Source organism: Mytilus californianus, unplaced genomic scaffold (assembly GCF_021869535.1).
Source record: "Mytilus californianus isolate M0D057914Y unplaced genomic scaffold, xbMytCali1.0.p SCAF_9, whole genome shotgun sequence".
Taxonomy (NCBI): Eukaryota; Metazoa; Mollusca; class Bivalvia; order Mytilida; family Mytilidae; genus Mytilus; species Mytilus californianus.
The window spans coordinates 99,398,397-99,418,469 of record NW_026262745.1 but is presented as its reverse complement, the minus strand read 5'-3'; the positions used below and the strand labels follow the sequence as shown (position 1 = coordinate 99,418,469).

Sequence of the window (20,073 nt, the reverse complement as noted above, 5' to 3'; positions counted from 1 at the left end):
ACCTTAAAACAACGGCCGGGTACAGGTAATAAATTGATAAAACCGTTCTCTTCATCTGTCAACGAACACATTTAAATAATGAGTGCTTACTGTACTTTTAATATTTATGCATTATGCATAAGTATAACATAACTTAACTATACTTCATGACATTTATATGGTAAAGGCTTAGGTCAAAAGTGTTTCACCTTTCAAAAAATCACCTATTATTTCAGATAAAAACACATTCATATATATATGTATGCTTCATGTCATCAGGTAATAATTTGATTTCATTCAGTATGTAGCTCTTGTGCATGTGTTTTGTACATACCTGCCAACTGTCACTATTTGCGGGGGATTTCCACCCTGATAGCTCCCAAATGAAAATTTTGAAAGAGCAATTTTGTCCACAATTTAGAACAAAACAATCAATTTTACCATGTTTATAGGATTGTAAAAGTATGAAGAAGCAAAAAAAAACACAACATTAAAATACATTTGTTTGCACCTGTCCTAAGTCAGGAATCTGATGTTCAGTAGTTGTCGTTTGTTGATGTGGTTCATAAGTGTTTCTCGTTTTTTATATAGATAAGACCGTTGGTTTTCCCGTTTGAATGGTTTTACACTAATAATTTTTTGGGGCCCTTTATAGCTTACTGTTCGGTGAGAGCCAAGGCTCCGTGTTGAAGACCGTACTCTGACCTATAATGGTTTACTTTTATAAATTTTGACTTGGTTGGAGAGTTGTCTCATTGGCACTCATACCACATCTTCTTATATCTATATATGGAGGCCCCCTTGAAGGTATTGTAGGACTATGAGAGCCATCTTGCACATAAAACCCCCATGGGCATTTTGAAATGTTGGCAGGTATGTTTGTATGCAGCTCATGATGCTTGCTTTGTTTTAAACGTGTTTGTTTTGAGTGTTTTGTTTGTAATAAGAAGACATAAAAGCTCAATAGAGCTTTTGCTTTATGTATACAAATAACCGTCTATGAATTAAGGATTTGAATTTTGAACTTAAATTGAACATCAGCAGTTCAGTTCAGTTTCTTGTATGTTCATCCATTAATTGTGGAGCACTACCCATAGGGTAAAAATAACTATAATTGTAGCAACTATATACACCTTAAAACATAAAGGAACATATAAAACTATATACAGATAAAGGAATAAGGGCAATATTATTATTAATTCAAAGGATAGTCATTCAGTTTTAAAACATAAAATTAATTAATCATAATAGTTATATTATAAAAAAAAAAACATGTGCTGAGGTGTAAGAAGAAGCTTAGTAAGAACTGGATTTATCAACAACAGAGACATATATATGTCAATAAATACATAAATATAAATATAACGATTTCAAGTAGCTTTTTAGAAAAGAAATTATAATATTATCTGAAATAATTTTCCCATTGCTTTTTTGATTAGCTATCGAGGTTATTCATCCCTGACTTCATGTTGTAGAATAATAATTGACGAGAGTCTCATTCCGGACCGCGTTTTTTAACGGGATTTCACGGAGTTGCCAATCTCTGTGTATATATGTCTCTGTTTACAAATAAAATTTAAAAATTTTAAAAAGTTTAAATTAATTTTAAATTTTAATTCTATTGGTTAGTTAAAGGTGCTATTCTTACATTAGAATTTAAAATAAAAAGATTATTTTGATAAGGTGTTATGTAAATGGGTAAGGGTTTTGAACAATTCCAATGTATATACATAAATATACATCAGCTCTCAGTACAAGCTTTTTTAAAAGCTAAACTTGTTGCTGATGGAAAAAGTAGAGTTGTCTCTCTTGCAGTAAATCTTTTATTAGGAAGGTTTTGCCGGCTTATGTGAGAGAGAAAAGCAAGATTGTTTGTCAACCTTACTAAAAGATACTAAAATGGCATTGAACAAACTCGCTATAGATGCACTGGATCTCAAAGATAAACGTGTTTTGATGCGGTGAGTGCTCAGAAAAATATGCTTTGTTGCACAGATCAACACAACGGGAAATGACCTGTCCTTGACATTTGTCAAAGTGAAAGTCGAAGAATAAATTTTCCGCGAACGTTTCCAATCTATACGGGAAAACACTAATATAATGTGTAAACAATTATGAGTCTTATCTGAGTCAAACCGCCATATAAGCTCAATTGGCTTGCTTTGATTTGATAATTTGCCTTTGTAAGCCAACTCGTTTTTAAAATTTACTGGAGATAACATGAGGCAGGTGCCTCAATCCTCAATCTCAAGGCCTGTTGGCACAAATTGTCTCAAATGTGCAGATTTACTCCTTCGTGTGTTAGGATCTCCTGTAGTTGGTGATCGCAATACTGGTATACCAGTATTGTTCACAATACTGGTATAAAAATTTTGTACCAGTATTGTAACTTTTTTTTTAAATAACAGCAATACTGGTACATTACTGATCTACCAGTATTGTAGTTGTATTGTTCACTATACTTTAAGGTGTATAATGAAATATGAATTTTAAGCAAAATTAGATATATTGAAGATCAAAGGGAGATTAAATGAACTCAAAAAGATTATAGAGGATAATTGTGAAATCAATTAATTTTATAACAACCAGTTAAAAATAATTACTATACTTGTACAAATAAACAAAAGATTATTGTAATCAACTCATCTTATTCAAACAATTGTTAATTATATAAATAATTCATATTTCTATATTTTATTTAATTCAATTTAGATAAAATAAAATAAAAGCTTTATTATCTGAGTTATTATTTAGTAAATTCAAGCAAATTATTACATTATAACACTGTAAATTCAGCATTTACATGTATGCCATCGTATATTTTTTACAGATATTTTAATACATGTATTCTAAGATTCTTAGCATTTGTTTGTCTTTATTTTCTTATCAATCCTTCACAACAAACATGATAAAAGATATCAATATCCATTAAACATAAAATATGCTTAATAGGGGAACCTGATTATAATCAAATTAACTAGTTTGTCTACATGAATGTTAAGGGTAGTTAAAGCAGTTGATTCAGAACCATGGGCAATAAAATTTGTAGCAGATATATCTACTGGTACAAATACTCAAATACTAATACTAGACAAGCACTCCTACAGTAAGAGAGCCGTACAGGTGCTATCTAAACAAGCTTGTAATCTAGTAAGCGTAAGAGAAAGTCCAAAGAGTGAATACATAAATATCAATATAGGAAGTGGGGGTTGCAGAAATGCCATCTGAAGAAGAAATAAACAATACCAATGCTGATGATACAGAAGCTATAACAGCATTAATGTCAATATAAAATTCACTTAAATATACTATTGAGACTTGGAAATAGAGAGCTGGAAGAAAACATAGAAGAAAGTAAAGAGTTTGTTAAAATGCTGAGACAGTACGGTTCCCTTAAGAAAAAAACATCAGAAGATTTAAAACTTTCTTTGATTACAATCACAGTCAGTCAGGGGTACTACTTGTACACGTAATTTTTATTTACTTGAAGAAGTAATTATAATATACTTATATAAGTAAATTTGTAGGATACTTATACAAGTGTATTTTATTTACTTGTATAAGTAAATTATTTTTTGGCCTAGTTATGTCCCTTAGACATTCAGATTTTTTTACTTATACAAGTAAAAAAGTCATCCTATCTTCTTTTCTTGAATTCTTAGAACTTCTTTGCTCTAACAGAATTTTGAATTGTCTGTCCTTTGCAGATGTCTTTACTATTCATTTAAGTGTAATTTCATGGACAATGAAAATCTCATTTGTCTGTTATCTTTAGAACACTGCTCATTTACAAGCCCCCAAGGAGCAATTTTTGAAGGCCTTGCCCAAATACTTAAGATCTTTGCTCAATCAGTTTCTTTGTTGAATTAATGAGATAAAACATTGAACTATTATCAAAAATTATGAGCTAACCTGAGAAAAATTGTTAAAGGCATGATTTTACATCTCAAAACTTGAGAATTTTTGTGGGATTGTAAAAAAAATTTACTTATACAAGTAAATTTTTTAGAAAATTAAGGGGAGATTATTCAAACAATATAATTAACTTGTATAAGTATATTTTATTTACTTCTTCAAGTAAATAAAGATTACTTGTACAAGTAGTACCCCTGACTGACAGTGTACCATCAATGGCATCGTCAGTTAAACATACAATCATTCCATATAAAATTGTCATGTCATATGTTAATATCATTATGCATATTAATGTGACACATTTAATAAAAGATTAATTACTTATATGTATTGTTTATTTAAAAAAAACACAATACTGGTACAATACTGGAATACAATACTGGTACAAAATTTTTATACCAGTATTGTGCACAATACTAGTATACCAGTATTGCGATCACCAACTACAGGAGATCCGTGTGTTATGCTCAACGTATTTTGCTCTCAGTGTTGCCGGTGAAAGGGACAAAGTCTGTATACAATTATGGTATAAATTTTTTTTTAAATTCAAGCATATTTATTTCAACTTCAGAATCTTTGAAAAAGAAACGGATATATGGATTTGTTTCCAATGTTGGTCCTGTTGTTAGGGATTTTATTTATAGTGTCATTTTCAATGTAAACAAAGAAACTCTATCATCAGGTAACTTTTTTTTTTCATATCAAAGAATTATTAAAATAAAATTGTTATAATTTATATTTTTAAACGACGAAGATACGTACATGTACCAAGTCGACTTATTATTCTTATCAGATACTAAAATCTGACTGATTGATCAGATGAGTTTCCCTAAAGAATGCAAACATTTTGTTTGCTCAAAAATCGTATGTTGAATAAGCTTCAGACTCATTTATAAATGTAAAGAATTTATTTTGATTGTTTAATAGGCAGTATTCTTTCGGTAATCAAAAACAACAAATTTGCGGGGAAACAATATGGAGCTCCTTCCTATATTTTACTCAGCGTCACATAACCAGAAGGAATAAAGAGATTTCTGCACAATTGTAGTAAACTGAAAAAGTTAGAAAAAAAAGATAGATTTTCAGTAGATTGATTTTTTTTCCCCCTTTTTATTGATTTTCTTCATGTTCTTACTGTAATTGGGGATTTGGTCTCCATATACAGGTAGTCTATTCAGTTGAGTATGAGGAGATCTTTGGCTCAATCCGTTAAAGCGCTGCATTTACATCTTGAGATTGAGGGTGCAATGAGATGCATTTAATGATGGTACATTCAAGTTGGGTTGTCACTTACTCTCAAAACACAGCTTTCAGTTGTAAAGTGTAAAATTGAAATAAAATGTTGTGTACCTATTGGCATTATCATATACTAAAGTTTTGGTGCAAATGATAATAGGTAGTTTAAAATCGAACGTATTATTTGCGGAAAATGATGAGTTGTTACAGTAACACAACAGGACGTATTTTTGGCGCAAATGGATTTCTCCCTCAACATGCTCAATAATCATGTAAACAAGCACATAGATGTATATAAAGATGGGGGGGAAAAGCACATAAATATCAAAGCACATGTCACAATCCCAAATAGATTAAGCACACATACATTTAAAATTTACAGCATGAATAGTCACATTTCTCAAAGTTAACATTTTTTAAGTAACACTCTATTTCGGTGATTTTAAAAACAATTATAGATGCAACTTTTTTTAATTTTATTATTTGTTTTAGTTATTATACATGTTATACCATTTTTCTTGTTCTATTATTTTTCAATTTGATTTTTATTGAAAAAAGTGATATTTTTCCTTTCATTTACCTTTTTCAAAATTATAATTAAATTTGATCTAAAACAACACCCATTCACTTAAACAACATCTATTCAATTTGATAAAATGTAGGCATTCCAGTAAGACACCTTTTGTTTTGTTTTTTTCCTTTTCCGATAATAAAACTGACACTCCAGTAGAATATGACAATCCTCAGGGCCCTCCTAATAACCATTTTAATGCCTCTGGGAAATATTGGCTAATGATCGCTTACACTTTTTACATGTGTTTTCACACCTGACAAGCTCAGGACTTGTATCATAAAGAAATTAAAATTCCATGACAACTTTCTTCATTAATTGCTTTTCAGCAATGACAAATATCAATTCTGATTTATAAAATTGATAACTTGATTTATTTAAAATAGAAACAGGTAATTTTTCACCAGTCAGACGTACTTTATTTACTTTGCAATAGGCACGGGTGAAATTGTCTTCACGGTCACCAGAATCGACACTTAATTGTAAAATGCAAAGTGATTTCTTGCTATTATCTGTTATATTCAAACACTTTTAAAGGTAATAAAGTTAAAAATCTGGTGATTTCCTGTCAATTTGATAAACAGAACGTATCTAGGAACTGAATCAGGATTCACTTGTGCTAACTTCTTTAGTATTCATGTGAAACTCAGTTTGTATTTCGTCATATAAGAGTTGGCGATTCCTGAAAAATATTCTGTTTTGAGTCATTGAAATCATTTCAATTTTAAACTGTTGTATTTCATAAATTGTTCTTGAATGATTTTAGAAAAAACGGTAAGAAAATTTATGAAGTAAATGCGATGAAACAGTCAATACAAGTTCATTGATGCCATGAATCTTGTGTGAAAAATTTCAACAGATTGAAAAAGAACCCCAACCTTTAAGTCATCTCAAAATGACAGAAATTGTGTGAAAAAATTTCTGGATCCTTGGTCGAAATTCGTTTTTTTCTCTGAATAATAATAAAGTAGTTTACCAGACACCATGGACACATTCATTGTCTGCTTTAATCATACACCAGACAGACAAAAATGAATTTTGTGGGTTATATTGGGGAAAATACTATGTTGTGAAAACTGAATTGCGCATTTTGTATGGATTATACAGGAAAAACATCAATATGTGGATAGAATGTAAACTAAACAGACAGTTTTAAGCCATACATTAGGATGATGTGCCTATATTTAATTTGAGTCAACTACAACCTAGAAATGTAAAAAAAGCAGAGCATTAATTTAACTCTTTATTATTTTTTTTACAGAGTTGATTTTAATGTACCATTGAAAGAAGGAAAGATTACAAACACTCAGAGGTAAGAGTATAAACTAAAAAATACATTAAAAAATATCAAAATTAGCATTGACAGATGGCCACTACAGTACACCAGGAACTTTCTATACTAATGGGACTAGTCTCTATTGATTTTAATTAAATAACTACGCCTCCCGTGTAAAGCTACCACCCAACAATTAATTTAGTTTCGTATCTCTGATATACGAAGCTAGTAGTTATTTGCGTATTTCAAAGTACATTGTAATTTAATATTTTTTAATATAAAATCTGATTAATAGCCATTTACCATGACAAAAAATATAAAATTTTAAAAGAATGTTAAATTATTAAACCGAGACATATCGTTTTGAAGAACACTCCAGTCGTGCAAAAGGGGTTGCATATTGAACAAGATGGCGGCCGCTAGAAATTTACTAACAAAATACCTCAAAGTTTAAAGGTGTATATTTTAAAAACTATCAGAGAAATCTTTTCAAAAACAGCATTTTGCAATGACAAAATGTATAAAATTTCATAAAAATGTTACTTCATTAAACTTTAACATATAGTTATGAAGAACACTTCGTAAACATGAAATGATTTGCTATGAAGTCAAGAGACATCAGCGACGGCACAGTTCTGTCTGCAAATTTGTATAGACATTGTTATAAATGACCAGTCCGGTTAGTATAGACTGTCCCTGAGTACACACAAGATGCTTTGACTTTTGGTGGAGATTTTTCAAAGTGAATGGTGGTGTATATGTATTAGTGTATATTTATTTCTTTTTGTGGATACCAATTTTCGTGGATTGAGGAAAGCTTGATTAATTTATTTTTATGGGTACCAGTTTTCCTGGAGTAAGGAATAATTGTTTTTTACTGGATTCTTGATTATTGCAGTTTTCTTAAATTCTGTATACACACTTATAGGAAATTTATATTTTGTTGAATACTAAAATTTGTGGTTCACATTTACTCTAAAAAAAAATTATAAATGAATACACAAAAACAATAATGAATCAATGGTTGTACGATTTCCAAAAAAAATTGAAGGTCTGATGTTATATATTATTAAGCCATTTAATTTACAATAAAACATATTTAAGGTGGTACATAACACTACAGGGAGATAACTCTGTAAAAATCAGCTGAACGTTTTAATCACATTCTATTGTTAAGGAAATACTAAGCTTCTCAATGATCAAAATTAGTGTTTGTCAAACTGCTATATATCCAATGAAATTTTTCCGATAAAGTGTGTGGTTCAAGTTTTTTGAAATTTTTGTATTTTTGTCAAAGGGTCAAAGTAAATATTTTGTCAAAATTTTATGAAAATTAAACGAGCCAAATTAATTTTATTCAAGGTGTTTGATACCACCTTAAAACAAAAACATAGTTTTTGAGTTAAAAGTTACCTCTACTGACAAATTGTTGATGTTGATTGCATCAGTGTAAAATTAAAACATTTGTACCCTTATAAAACTTTCAATCTATCAAAATTGTAATACCGCTGACAATTGTCCAATTAAAATTTGTGTTATTTTTACTTGTAGAATCACAGCGGCCTTACCAACTATAAAATATGCCCTTGATAATGGTGCTAAGTCTGTTGTATTGATGAGCCATCTAGGGCGACCTGATGGCAGAAAACAAGATAAATATTCCATGTTACCTGTCAAAGGAGAACTAGACAAACTCCTTGGGAAGTAAGTATGATATAAATTTGGTTGTTGGGTTGCTGTCTGATGGATAAAGTTGTAAGTATGAGATGAATCTGGATGTTGAGTTGCTGCTGGACGAATATCATTATTTTTTTGTATGCTCCAATGAACAAATTATGTCTTTAAGAGAAAGGTATATACCTACATATTACACAAAAAATTGAAATTTACTGGTCTATTATCACACTGTAACGTGCCAGTGCTAACAAAAGTGTGCATGTTTCTAAGACATATTGAAAAAATATTTTCATAATTCATAGCCATGTTACAATAACTTCATATCCACGTTGCAATTAAGAATTTTGCAAACAAATCAACCAAATATGGTATATTTCAGTTTTATTGTATGATATCACTTATTTATTTATTGTATGTAATGCTTGTAAATGTATAAGTATATATGTAATTGTTAATGTATAATTGTTATCCTCTTGTAGCACCATACGTGTGCCTAAGTTGTAAATAAATTGTATTGTATTGTATTGTATTGGAAAAAAAAGTAATTAAATGTACTAGGTAGGGGAGGTGTTTGGCGCCAGCAAACATGTTTTAAAAATCCCGCCTACTTCTGTATGTGCCTGTTCGAAATCAGGAGGCTGTAATTCAGTGGATGTTGTTGCTATATATATCATAATTGTTTTTCGTTTATTGTTTTGTACATAAATTAAAGTGTTAGTTTTCTTGTTTGAATTGATTTACATTTGTTATTTTTGGGGCCTTTTGTAGCTTGCTATGAGGTTTGAGTTTTGCTCATTGCTGAAGTACGTACGGTGACCTATAGTTGTTAACTTCTATGACATTGGTCTCTGGGGGAGAGTTGTCTTATTGGCTATCATACCTCATCTTTCATGTCTTTTATTTTTATAATAAGAAAAAGTTGTAAATTTGCAACGAATTGTAGGAATTTAAAAAAAATATATATGTATATTTTGTTGATTAAAAAATGTATGAGTTTATCACACCAGGTAATGTATATGAAAGTAAGTTTAACTACATAAGATGGTTTCTTTTATATATCTGAGTTATCTCCCTTTTAATGTTCATGCATGATTAAATTGTTTTCCTTTCTGTTATAGACCAGTGACATTTTTATCTGACTGTGTTGGACCTGAGGTTGAGGCAGCTTGTGCTAGCCCTGCCCCAGGGACAGTGTTGTTACTGGAGAATCTCAGATTTCACGTTGAAGAAGAAGGTAAAGGAGTTGATGCTGAAGGGAACAAGGTATAAACAGTAAAATGTAATAATTTAATTTTGGATGTAACACGTCTTCTGATTGGCTGACATTGTTTTGTTTATCAGCTCATAGACATAATTTTGTCATGTGACCGTGACGTCGTCAACGTTTTTTCATGGTTTACTCCGGTTTAAAATGGAATTTAAAATTAAATTATAAGAAATGACTGTAATATTTTTTTCTGTCTATTCGAAATAACATAAAAAATGTGGTGCACACTTTAAAATAACCTGCTACGCGGGTTATTCATGGGCACCACATTTTTTATGTTATTTCTTCATAGACAGAAAAAATATTACAGTCATTCCTTAAATGGATAAAGTTTTGTGTGCTATTAAAAAGTGAGGAAAAAATGAAAAGTTAGCCAAACCCGAATACTAATATATATATATAATTTATTATTAGCCTTAAACTCTTCCAACCCCCATACATTTAATTTTAAATAGGGCCCCATGATTTGTATCAAATCATATAAAAATATGGAGATGTGGTAATTTGATTGCTACTTCCATGAAACAAAATGGATTAAGACATGAATTACAGATCGTCATACAGTCTGAAACAATGTGAAAAATTTATTAACTCTTTACAGATATAAAAGACCCTGGTTTGAAAAAAATGTCAGGATGGGATCTGTGTTTTTTTTTTTTTTAAGTCAAATCAGTTGTAAAATGCTGCATTATTATTTTTTTTCTATTCATTTAAGTTGATATAAAAGACATGTAGATAAACTCCATACAACAAAGGCTAAAATGTTTTTGATGCGTCTGTTTTGTCTGTCAGTCTGTCATTAGTTTGTTTCTAAGAGACTTCAGGGGTAATATTATAAAAGATATTTTTGTTTACCTGTAATATTTGAATATCTTTTCAAGTTGTGAATTATCTCCCCTTCAGATGTATCCCCCAAAATTTACTCATCCAAGAAATGTTTTTACAACAAATTAATTCTTGAGTTTTGGGAAGTTAAAACATGCATCTTACAGATTCTCTTATACATTGTGACTGTCAGCTTCTTCCAAAAAATAATTTAAATTTTTAATTATTCAAAAGATAATTTTCTGTAGGAAATATTACATGTACATGTAGTACCAAATTTTAGAAAGAGTTTTGCAATAGTAATATTGTGAAAATTGTTTACATACAGAATTTAAGAAGTACAATTCAGAGAGCACCTGCTACCAAGATAGATAACTCTTGTTTAACTTAACAAAACACTAACATTTGTGAAGGGGTTAGAAACAACATATCTTTTGGTTCATCTGTTTATAACTATATATACATAAACAAATGTTGGGGCTTTTTCATCATGGAATATCAAATGGTAATATCTGCATGTCTATTTATAGAGTTGCTGTTTCATTGTGTTTAACTCAGTATTTTCTATTATTTATTTATAGATAAAAGCAGACAAGGCAGCAGTAGACACATTCAGAGCCTCATTGTCAAAGTTAGGAGATGTTTATGTAAATGATGCTTTTGGTACCGCCCACAGAGCACACAGGTAGGAGGAGCGAAACAGAAAGTCTTGCAAGGATTAACTCTATGAAGCTTGTCAAATTTGTTACTTCTTTATTTTTTAACAGAAGTTTTTCATTGGCTTGAATGGTTTCTATAAAAATTTATTCATATGAAGTAAAGGAGATGATGAATATGAATGCAAATTCAGAAATTATTGTGAAGTTTTTATTAATACAAATAATGTGTCGGGGTGAATATCCCAATACTAAGAATCCACATTCTGATTTCTGATGGGTTTCTGTATGCAGCTTTTCATGAATCGCAATAATCAATCTCACATTTTTGTCCATTCTTCAAAAATCACAATAATTTCTGAATTTACAGTACATCAATGAGACAGCTACCAAACAACAGTAACAACCAGACATCTGCATTTGTAGACAGTAACATACAGTCTTCAACAATGGACTGGTGGGTCTAAATTGTCCAGAGTCTAATAAAGTTGAGAATAAACTAAACAGAAACCATCAACATCAAATATTTCCACACAAAAAAAATTTAAATAGATATAAAAGATGTGACATTAACCTGATAAGGTTCCTGACTTTGGACAGGCACATGGATATGTTGGGATGTTTAACTAATTTCTGAAATCACAATTTATTCTCTATCAGTGGACTTACAAAATTTACATAAAAGAACCTACAATCAAAAAATTTGTAAATATAAGTAATGAACTTTAATATAATGGTAATCAAAAACAACTTTGGATCTTGCAGATAAGAAAAAAATGGAACCCAGGAGATGAATTGTAATTGTATAGTTTAGATGTGTTAAAGAATAGATTTTATTTATTCCATTACAGTTCAATGGTTGGATGCCAGTTATCACAGAGAGCATCAGGGTTCTTGTTGAAGAAAGAGTTGACCTACTTTGCCAAAGCATTAGTCAGTCCTGAGAGACCATTCCTAGCTATTCTTGGAGGGTAAGTTTGCAGAAACTATTACTAGCTCCTTGGAGGTAAGTCCAGAGAGACTATTCCTAGCTATTTTAGGCGTACAGGACAATAGAAACCATTCCTAATTATTGTTGTAGGGTAAATCTAGAGAGTGCATTTCTGGCAATCCTTAGCGTGGCATCCTTGCCTAATTTTTTTGCCCATAGAAGGGTCTGCATAGAAAAATAACATGATAGTGTCAGCGCTGAACAGGACTGAATTACAGTGCATGTGTGAATAAAATTAACAATAAATACACTCTTTCTGTGACAATGCACATCCGTTGAGTCAAAGTGTAGCTGAGGATTCTAGCTTTCAAAATACCTTCTTGAAGGGGGAAAAAACTCCTGAATTTTCAAAAATAGAATTCTTTAAACTACTATGGCTATAAATATACATCTTGTTTGTTTCAGAGCCAAGGTAGCAGATAAGATCCAGTTGATAGAAAATATGTTAGATAAAGTGAACGAAATGATCATCGGTGGAGGAATGGCATTCACCTTTCTTAAAGTTCTAAATAATATGGAGGTATGATATAGTACAAATATCAACACGTTTTTACTGTTTAGATATATAGAAATAAACTCATAGTAGGTACCAGGCTTAAATTGGTTTTACAACAGATGGGTGTTTCATCTTCAAAAGACTCATCAGTGACGCTCGAATCAACAAAGTTAAAAAGGCCAACGAAAGTACAAAGTTAGAATGATGGTTGAAGGAGGCATGACATTTACTTTTTTCATAATTCTGTTTTAAATGTATGTGCAGATTTGTATGGACTTAATTTAGATGGAAAGATCAAATAAGGGACAAATCTGAAGCATGAAAAGTGAACGTAAACAGTTGAAAAGGCATGTATTACAGGCAAAATTATTGGAATAGGCCACTATGGAATTGTATAATTGACCTTATTTTAGATTGGTTCCTCCCTGTATGATGAAGACGGTGCTAAGATTGTACAGAAACTGGTAGATAAAGCCAAGGCTAACAATGTCACCATTACCTTACCAGTAGATGTTGTAACAGGGGACAAGTTTGCTGAAAATGCTGCTGTAGGACAAGCCACAGTAGAATCTGGTATCCCTGCTGGAAGTATGGTAAGGGTCTAGTTAAGGGCATATGATACAGAAAAGATACCTTGTTGACTTTTTCCTTAGAATTTGGATTCAAAGTCAATTTTGATATGCACTTTCGAAATATGCAAAGAAAAATATACCTTCATGACTTACTTTTTGAGATATTTCAGATTGAAATTTACATGTTTCATGTAAAAAACACAAAATGTCATTGTTAATACTTTTATGAAAAAATAACAGAAACAGATATTTTTCCCGGAGTTTTACAAAGTGTTCCTTAATTTATAGGCCTTTAAGAAAGTCCATAAGATAAAGTCTGAATGTAACGGGGAGGATTGCTGTTATTGCCTATCGCAATCAACAGTATATCCTAGAGCACCGTCCCTTGGTGTCTCCTGCAGATGAACAAATTTCCATCTTTATAGATAATAAGTTAAGGTTGATCAAACTTTATTATTAATACTTTTTTTTTTTTTTTTACACTGCTGGACATAAGGAAGGAAGGAAAAAAAAAATATACTCAAGAGTACTTTTAATGTATTTTTGTTATTAATACTATTTTCATTGTCTATTATAATATCTGTCACGTTATATACTGTACAATGTCTCATGTTTGTTGCTTCTACTATCATAATTGTTAATTGTAAATGCCCCCTGTGGGACCATGATTGGAATAATAAATATTTGATTTGATTTGATTTGTAATACAAAATTTCTCAAATCATCCAATTATTGAAAATAAAAAGCAGTAGATGCTTTTCTTGCCAATAGAAATGTACCGGTATATTAAAGAAATTACTTTTGATTTTTTCTTACAATTTCAATATAACATTCCTGAAGTTGTACATAATCGATTGTAACAGATAAATTGGGGCTGCAAATTTTTTAGCTAGAAATAGAAAACCTATTTTTGTATATTTGCTGGAGATCAAATTTCCCTTTTTTGGTGCTTAATAACGTTACAGGGTATTCTTAATGCAACATCACTGTGCAGCTATTCCTGTCGTACACGAAACTGCTATACAGATAACTGTCATATACAACTTTGTTGATGATAGTAAAGTATTTAGTCTTCATTTGCCTCGAATTTTTATGCCCCCACAGTAGATTTCATGTACTTAAATATACAATATGTTAGTTTTCCTGTGCAAATAATTTTAAATTCAAATGACCAATTGTGAGTGATTTTTCCATGATTTTTGGGTGATTATTATTAGCCACAAAAAAAAAAAAAAACATCTTAAATTTGGATGCATTATTATCTCCCCTTGCTACTGTATCCTATGTCCTTAAGGGTCCTGAAGAACAGGCTACAGTTGAATCTGGTACCTGTGCTAGATGTGTGTTTAGTGTTTAGTTAAAGGTCAACTAGGACTTAAACAGTATAATCTGGTAATATAATAGAGATAGGATTCTGAACACACTTTTTTAGAGCAGACAGCATGCCGCTGGTACCTGTGCTAGATGTGTGTTTAGAGTTTAGTTAGGTCAACTAGGACTTCAACAGTATAATCTGGTAATATAATAGAGATATGATTCCGAACACACTTGTTTAGAGCAGACAGCATGCTGCTGGTACCCTTGCTAGATGTGTGTTTAGTGTTTAGTTAAAGGTCAACTAGGACTTCAACAGTATAATCTGGTAATATAATAGAGATATGATTACAAACACACTTTTTTAGAGCAGACAGCATGTCGCTGGTACCTGTGCTAGATGTGTGTTTAGAGTTTAGTTAGAGGTCAACTAGGACTTCAACAGTATAATCTGGTAATATAATAGAGATATGATTCTGAACACACTTTTTTAGAGCAGACAGCATGCCGCTGGTACCCGTGCTAGATGTGTGTTTAGAGTTTAGTTAGAGGTCAACTAGGACTTCAACAGTATAATCTGGTTAATATAATAGAGATATGATTCTGAACACTCTTGTTTAGAGCAGACAGCATGCCGTTTGAAAAACTTTCATTTCTTTACAATTATACATTAATACAATAGATTGAGATAAATTTGCAATTCTGCAAACACTGTTAGCAATCGGAGGAGGAAAAGGGGGGGGGGGGGGGAATTATGATAACTATGATACTGTAATGACCATCACTCTTGAAATAAAAAAAAAAGTCAGAATGCACAGAATTAATATGGCCATAAGAAAGCTGACAAGATTCTAAATCACAGGATTATTGTGAAAGCTGATAAGATTTTATATCAATAAAAAAAAACTGTGAAGATTTGTTTTGTCTTTGTTTTAGGGTCTTGATGTTGGAGAGAAATCTATAGCAATGTTTGCTGAAGTGATAGGTAGAGCAAAAACTATTGTATGGAATGGGTATGTATTATTTTAATATAGCCTTTTCTGAATTTTATTTTTGGAAGCAAGATTCTAACTTTAAAGTTATTGCTTTCTTGCCAGTGAGTTGTTATTGATCTTGGCAATGATGTGTTCATGATAAGTGGTTTATAATCATATAAATTGATGTATGTGGTATTTACTTTGTATGAAATTCAGAAAAGGTTTGCTTTTTTCCAACATACCTGAAATTAAACTTTTTTAAAGAGCTGGAAAAGTGTCTAAAAATAAACTGCTGGTATTAATATTCTATTATTAAAGTTAACAGCTGTTCCAATCAAGCATGCATAAGTACCCAGGAAAGGTGTTTTGAAGATTGGGTGCTCACCTTTAGGGGTAAATTTAGAATTTCTCTAACATTTTAACTGTACAAAAAAGTATTTGACAGCCACTCATAGTTAAGGTTTTGATGTGCCTTTACTAGGTCCTATGTAAACAAAACACTTGAAAACTAGATTCTAGTCATTGTTCTAAGATTGCTATACAAGTTACCAAAATTCTGATATGTTTTGTTTTTGTTACAGACCACCAGGTGTTTTTGAGTTTGCCAACTTTAGTAAAGGAACCAAATCTATGATGGATGCTGTTGTCAAGGCAACACAAGGGGGAGCCACAAGTATCATTGGTAAGGTCTTCTAGGAAAGTCTAGCATGAGTCTGTGGTCATTGTGATAGATATTCAAATATAGGTAAATCTGCACATATGATGAAAGCCATAAAGTACATTTATGTGCAGAAGGTGCATATTATATAGATAAATATTGATTTTTTTCTTAATGCAACATCATAGTGCAGCTATTCTTGTCGATCACCAACTGTCATATACGACTTTGTTGATGATAGGAAAGTATTTAGTCTTTATTTGCCTCGAATTTTTATTCCCCCCACAGTAGATTCTATGTTCTTAAATATACAATATGTTAGTTTTCCTTGTACTTTTAAATTCACGTAGCCAATTTGATGAAGTGAGTGATTTTTCTTTAAATTTTGGATGATTATCATTAGCCACGAGGGGCCTTGGTGGCTGAGTGGTCTAAGTAGTCAAACTACTGTATCACTAGCCAGTCAACACTGAGATTGTGAGTAGCAATCCCGTATGGGGCAGGTGCACTCGACTTCAACCTTAATTGACTAGGATTGTCAGTTTTCCTACCAAAGGTTGGTGGTTCTCTTTGTGCACTCTGGCTTCCTCCACCAATAAAAACTGTCGGCCACAAAATAGCACAATAGTGTTGAAAGTGGCGTTAAACACCAATCAATCAATCAATCATTAGCTGTGAAAAAAAAACATCTTAAATTTGGATGCATTATTATCTACCCTTACTATAAATAATCATTGTAGGTTGACCTAGAAAACCTTTTGACCAATGTACCATGATTATTTATTGATTTTCAATGTATTACTTCTAGAATTATCCTATACATAGAGCTGTAAGCAGATTTTCCCGAAAATGCATTAACTAATCTTGCATTTTCCTCTTTCTTTTTTTTAAATCTCAATTATAAATGCACACAATAATTTCTGAATTAAAAGTATACTTGCCTTGATGATTACAAAATTCTTTACTGAACAAATATATACATATAATTTAATTTTGGATGTAACGTATCTTCTGATTGGATGAAAGTGTTTTGTAAATCAGCTCATAGACATAATTTTGTCATGTGACCGTGACGTCATCAACGTTTTTTCGTGATTTACTCCTTATAAATGGAATTTAGAATTAAATTATAAGGAATGACTGTAATATTTTTTCTGTCTATTCACTAGGCGGGTTATTCAGTGTGCACCACATTTTTTATGTTATTTCTTCATTGACAGAAAAAATATTACAGTCATTCCTTAAGTAGTACTAAAATATATAATTATATTGCTTTAGTAAATATAAAGTATGTATTCAAGAAAACTGGAATTAGAAAAGAAGTGTGACAGCATTTTTTAAAATTCTTCAACCATATTGACAAACAAATAAAATTTTTATGAAATATTGTATGAAGAACAAAAAAAATTAATATTTTGTTTGTGTATACACTTGGTCACATGCAGGTAGAAAGTCAAGTCACTTTTATATGTTTAATTTATTTTATTATTTATTTCAAGATTTTTTATAATCTAATTGAAAAAAACAAAAAACAAACATACAATTGTGATTAAAAACAATTATATTAACAAAATGACTGAATTGAAAAATCTAAAACTAAAAAACTTTGCAAAAAAACATTTTTAACTGAAATTATTACTGTCTATAAAACGGCTGTGTCAAAACAATTTGAATTACTTCCCTTTGATTAAGATCTTAAATGCAAACAGTTTGAATTATAAGGATTTTGAAGTATGAAATAATTTCAAATGGTTTGAACATGTATTTACAACAATATTTTCATTAATTCAAATGTATTCATATTTACAATATTTTGTATCATGCTTTTTGAAACTTTCAATTACCTCTTTTATACTTTAGCAATATTGAAATCAGATTTATACTGAAAATGAATGTAACTTTGTGTAAAGTTTAAAAATGCAGAAAATTTATTTCAAATATAAAAGTTCAGACCAAAATTAAGCGAGGATCTTCTAATAATGACTGTTTGGTCAGGATATTGTAAGCCATCCTTTTCACAAAATTTTTTAAAAGTTTGTACTCAAATATTTTGTTTCTTTTCCAGGTGGTGGTGACACAGCTACTTGTGCAGCTAAATACAACACAGAAGATAAAGTCAGTCATGTTAGTACTGGAGGTGGAGCTAGCTTGGAATTGTTAGAAGGTAAGAACAGACAGTTAATTGTCAGTTTTAAATTCTGAAATTTTAAAATATGAAAAAAAAAATGCTAAAAAAAGGTGAAAATATTGTATTAATTGCATTTAAAAGGGAATCAAAATCCAGTATACAATACATGAGATTGATATTTAATATGAATTTTAAGATCCTTCTTCAACTCAAAAGCACCAACCAATGTACATTCAATACAAACCCAGAAAAATTTGACCTAAAGCTTTCTCGGAAAGGAATTCTTTGCACAACCAGATTACAATACAAGGTACTCTGGAAAGGCTAGGATATCCTGTTTCACATTAGATACCCATCATATGTTTGAAGGAAAAAGAATTATAAATGTAAATTTTGAATTTGAGTGGAAAAAAATCTGTGATATTGTTATTAATATGAAGCAAAATTAAATCAAATTCTTAATTTGATCCACCATTTAAAACATACTTAAAATATATGTTGTAGTTATTAAGGTGATACCAAACACCTTGACTAAAAATAATTTGGCTCGTTTAATTTTCATAAAATTTTGACAAAATTTTTACTTTGACCCTTTGACAAAAATATAAAATTTCAAAAAACTTGAACCACACACTTTATCGGAAAAATTTCATTGGATATATAGCAGTTTGACAAACCCTTATTTTGATCATTGATAAGCTTGATATTTCCTTAACAATAGAACGCGATTAAAACGTTCAGCTGATTTTTACAGAGTTATCTCCCTGTAGTGTTATGTACCACCTTAAGGACTGAATAAGAACTTTTTATACTTTTTTGCAGGTAAAGATTTACCAGGTGTAGCAGCTTTATCAGACGCATAATAGAAGTGAACAAATCCTGTATAGAAACTTTCAAACTAATTTGTGTACTTTATAATGTGAATGTCATGATGGTAGGTCTGATTTTAATGTAAAAGTATTAAACATGATAAGTGCTAATTAAAAACTATAGTATTTATATTTATTTAACATTTACCAGTTTTTTTTGTTATTGTAAGATTTATTTTGTTATGATAAGATTGAATTTAATTCCTCATACTAGAGTTCTGATTTTTCTTTTTCCAATGTTTATTGTATTTCTTTCTAAAAATCTCTGTTTTCCCAATCTGTGGTCAGAAAAAGAAGTTCATTTGCATTTGTAAATGAAATTTCACTGGTTCATATTCAAATTTTGTCTATTATTTTATCCATATTGATAAAAACTCGTCACAGACCTTTATAGTTTTTTTAAACAGTTTATAAGCATATGGTACTGATATTAGCTCTTCACATGAACGCCACAATACAAGTTATTGGCCATACAGTCATAATGTCTCCTAGCTGTTATTGGTTCAATCAGTAAACCAATGATTTTATCCCCTCAAAATGCAATCATAATCGAACTATAATACCAGAAAATGTTTACTGAGAAGATTGTTATATATTAACCTCTTGTTATCCATTAACGTATATTAGCTGTGCTTGTTGACAAAAAGTTAATAAAACTGAAATTTC

The 20,073-nt window shown here is 30.6% G+C and overlaps 1 protein-coding gene across 1 annotated transcript; it reads left to right on the top strand.

The window, feature by feature from the left end:
• Nucleotides 1–1,777: 1,777 nt before the first annotated feature.
• LOC127716659 (phosphoglycerate kinase 1-like) lies at nt 1,778–20,073 on the top strand. Its single transcript, XM_052222909.1, has 12 exons — nt 1,778–1,940; nt 6,963–7,013; nt 8,529–8,681; nt 9,773–9,917; nt 11,328–11,431; nt 12,254–12,373; nt 12,799–12,913; nt 13,303–13,482; nt 15,712–15,788; nt 16,334–16,434; nt 18,476–18,574; nt 19,361–20,073. The coding sequence occupies exons 1-12, from the start codon at nt 1,879–1,881 to the stop codon at nt 19,399–19,401; spliced, it is 1,248 nt and encodes a 415-aa protein (XP_052078869.1). The 5' UTR covers nt 1,778–1,878; the 3' UTR covers nt 19,402–20,073.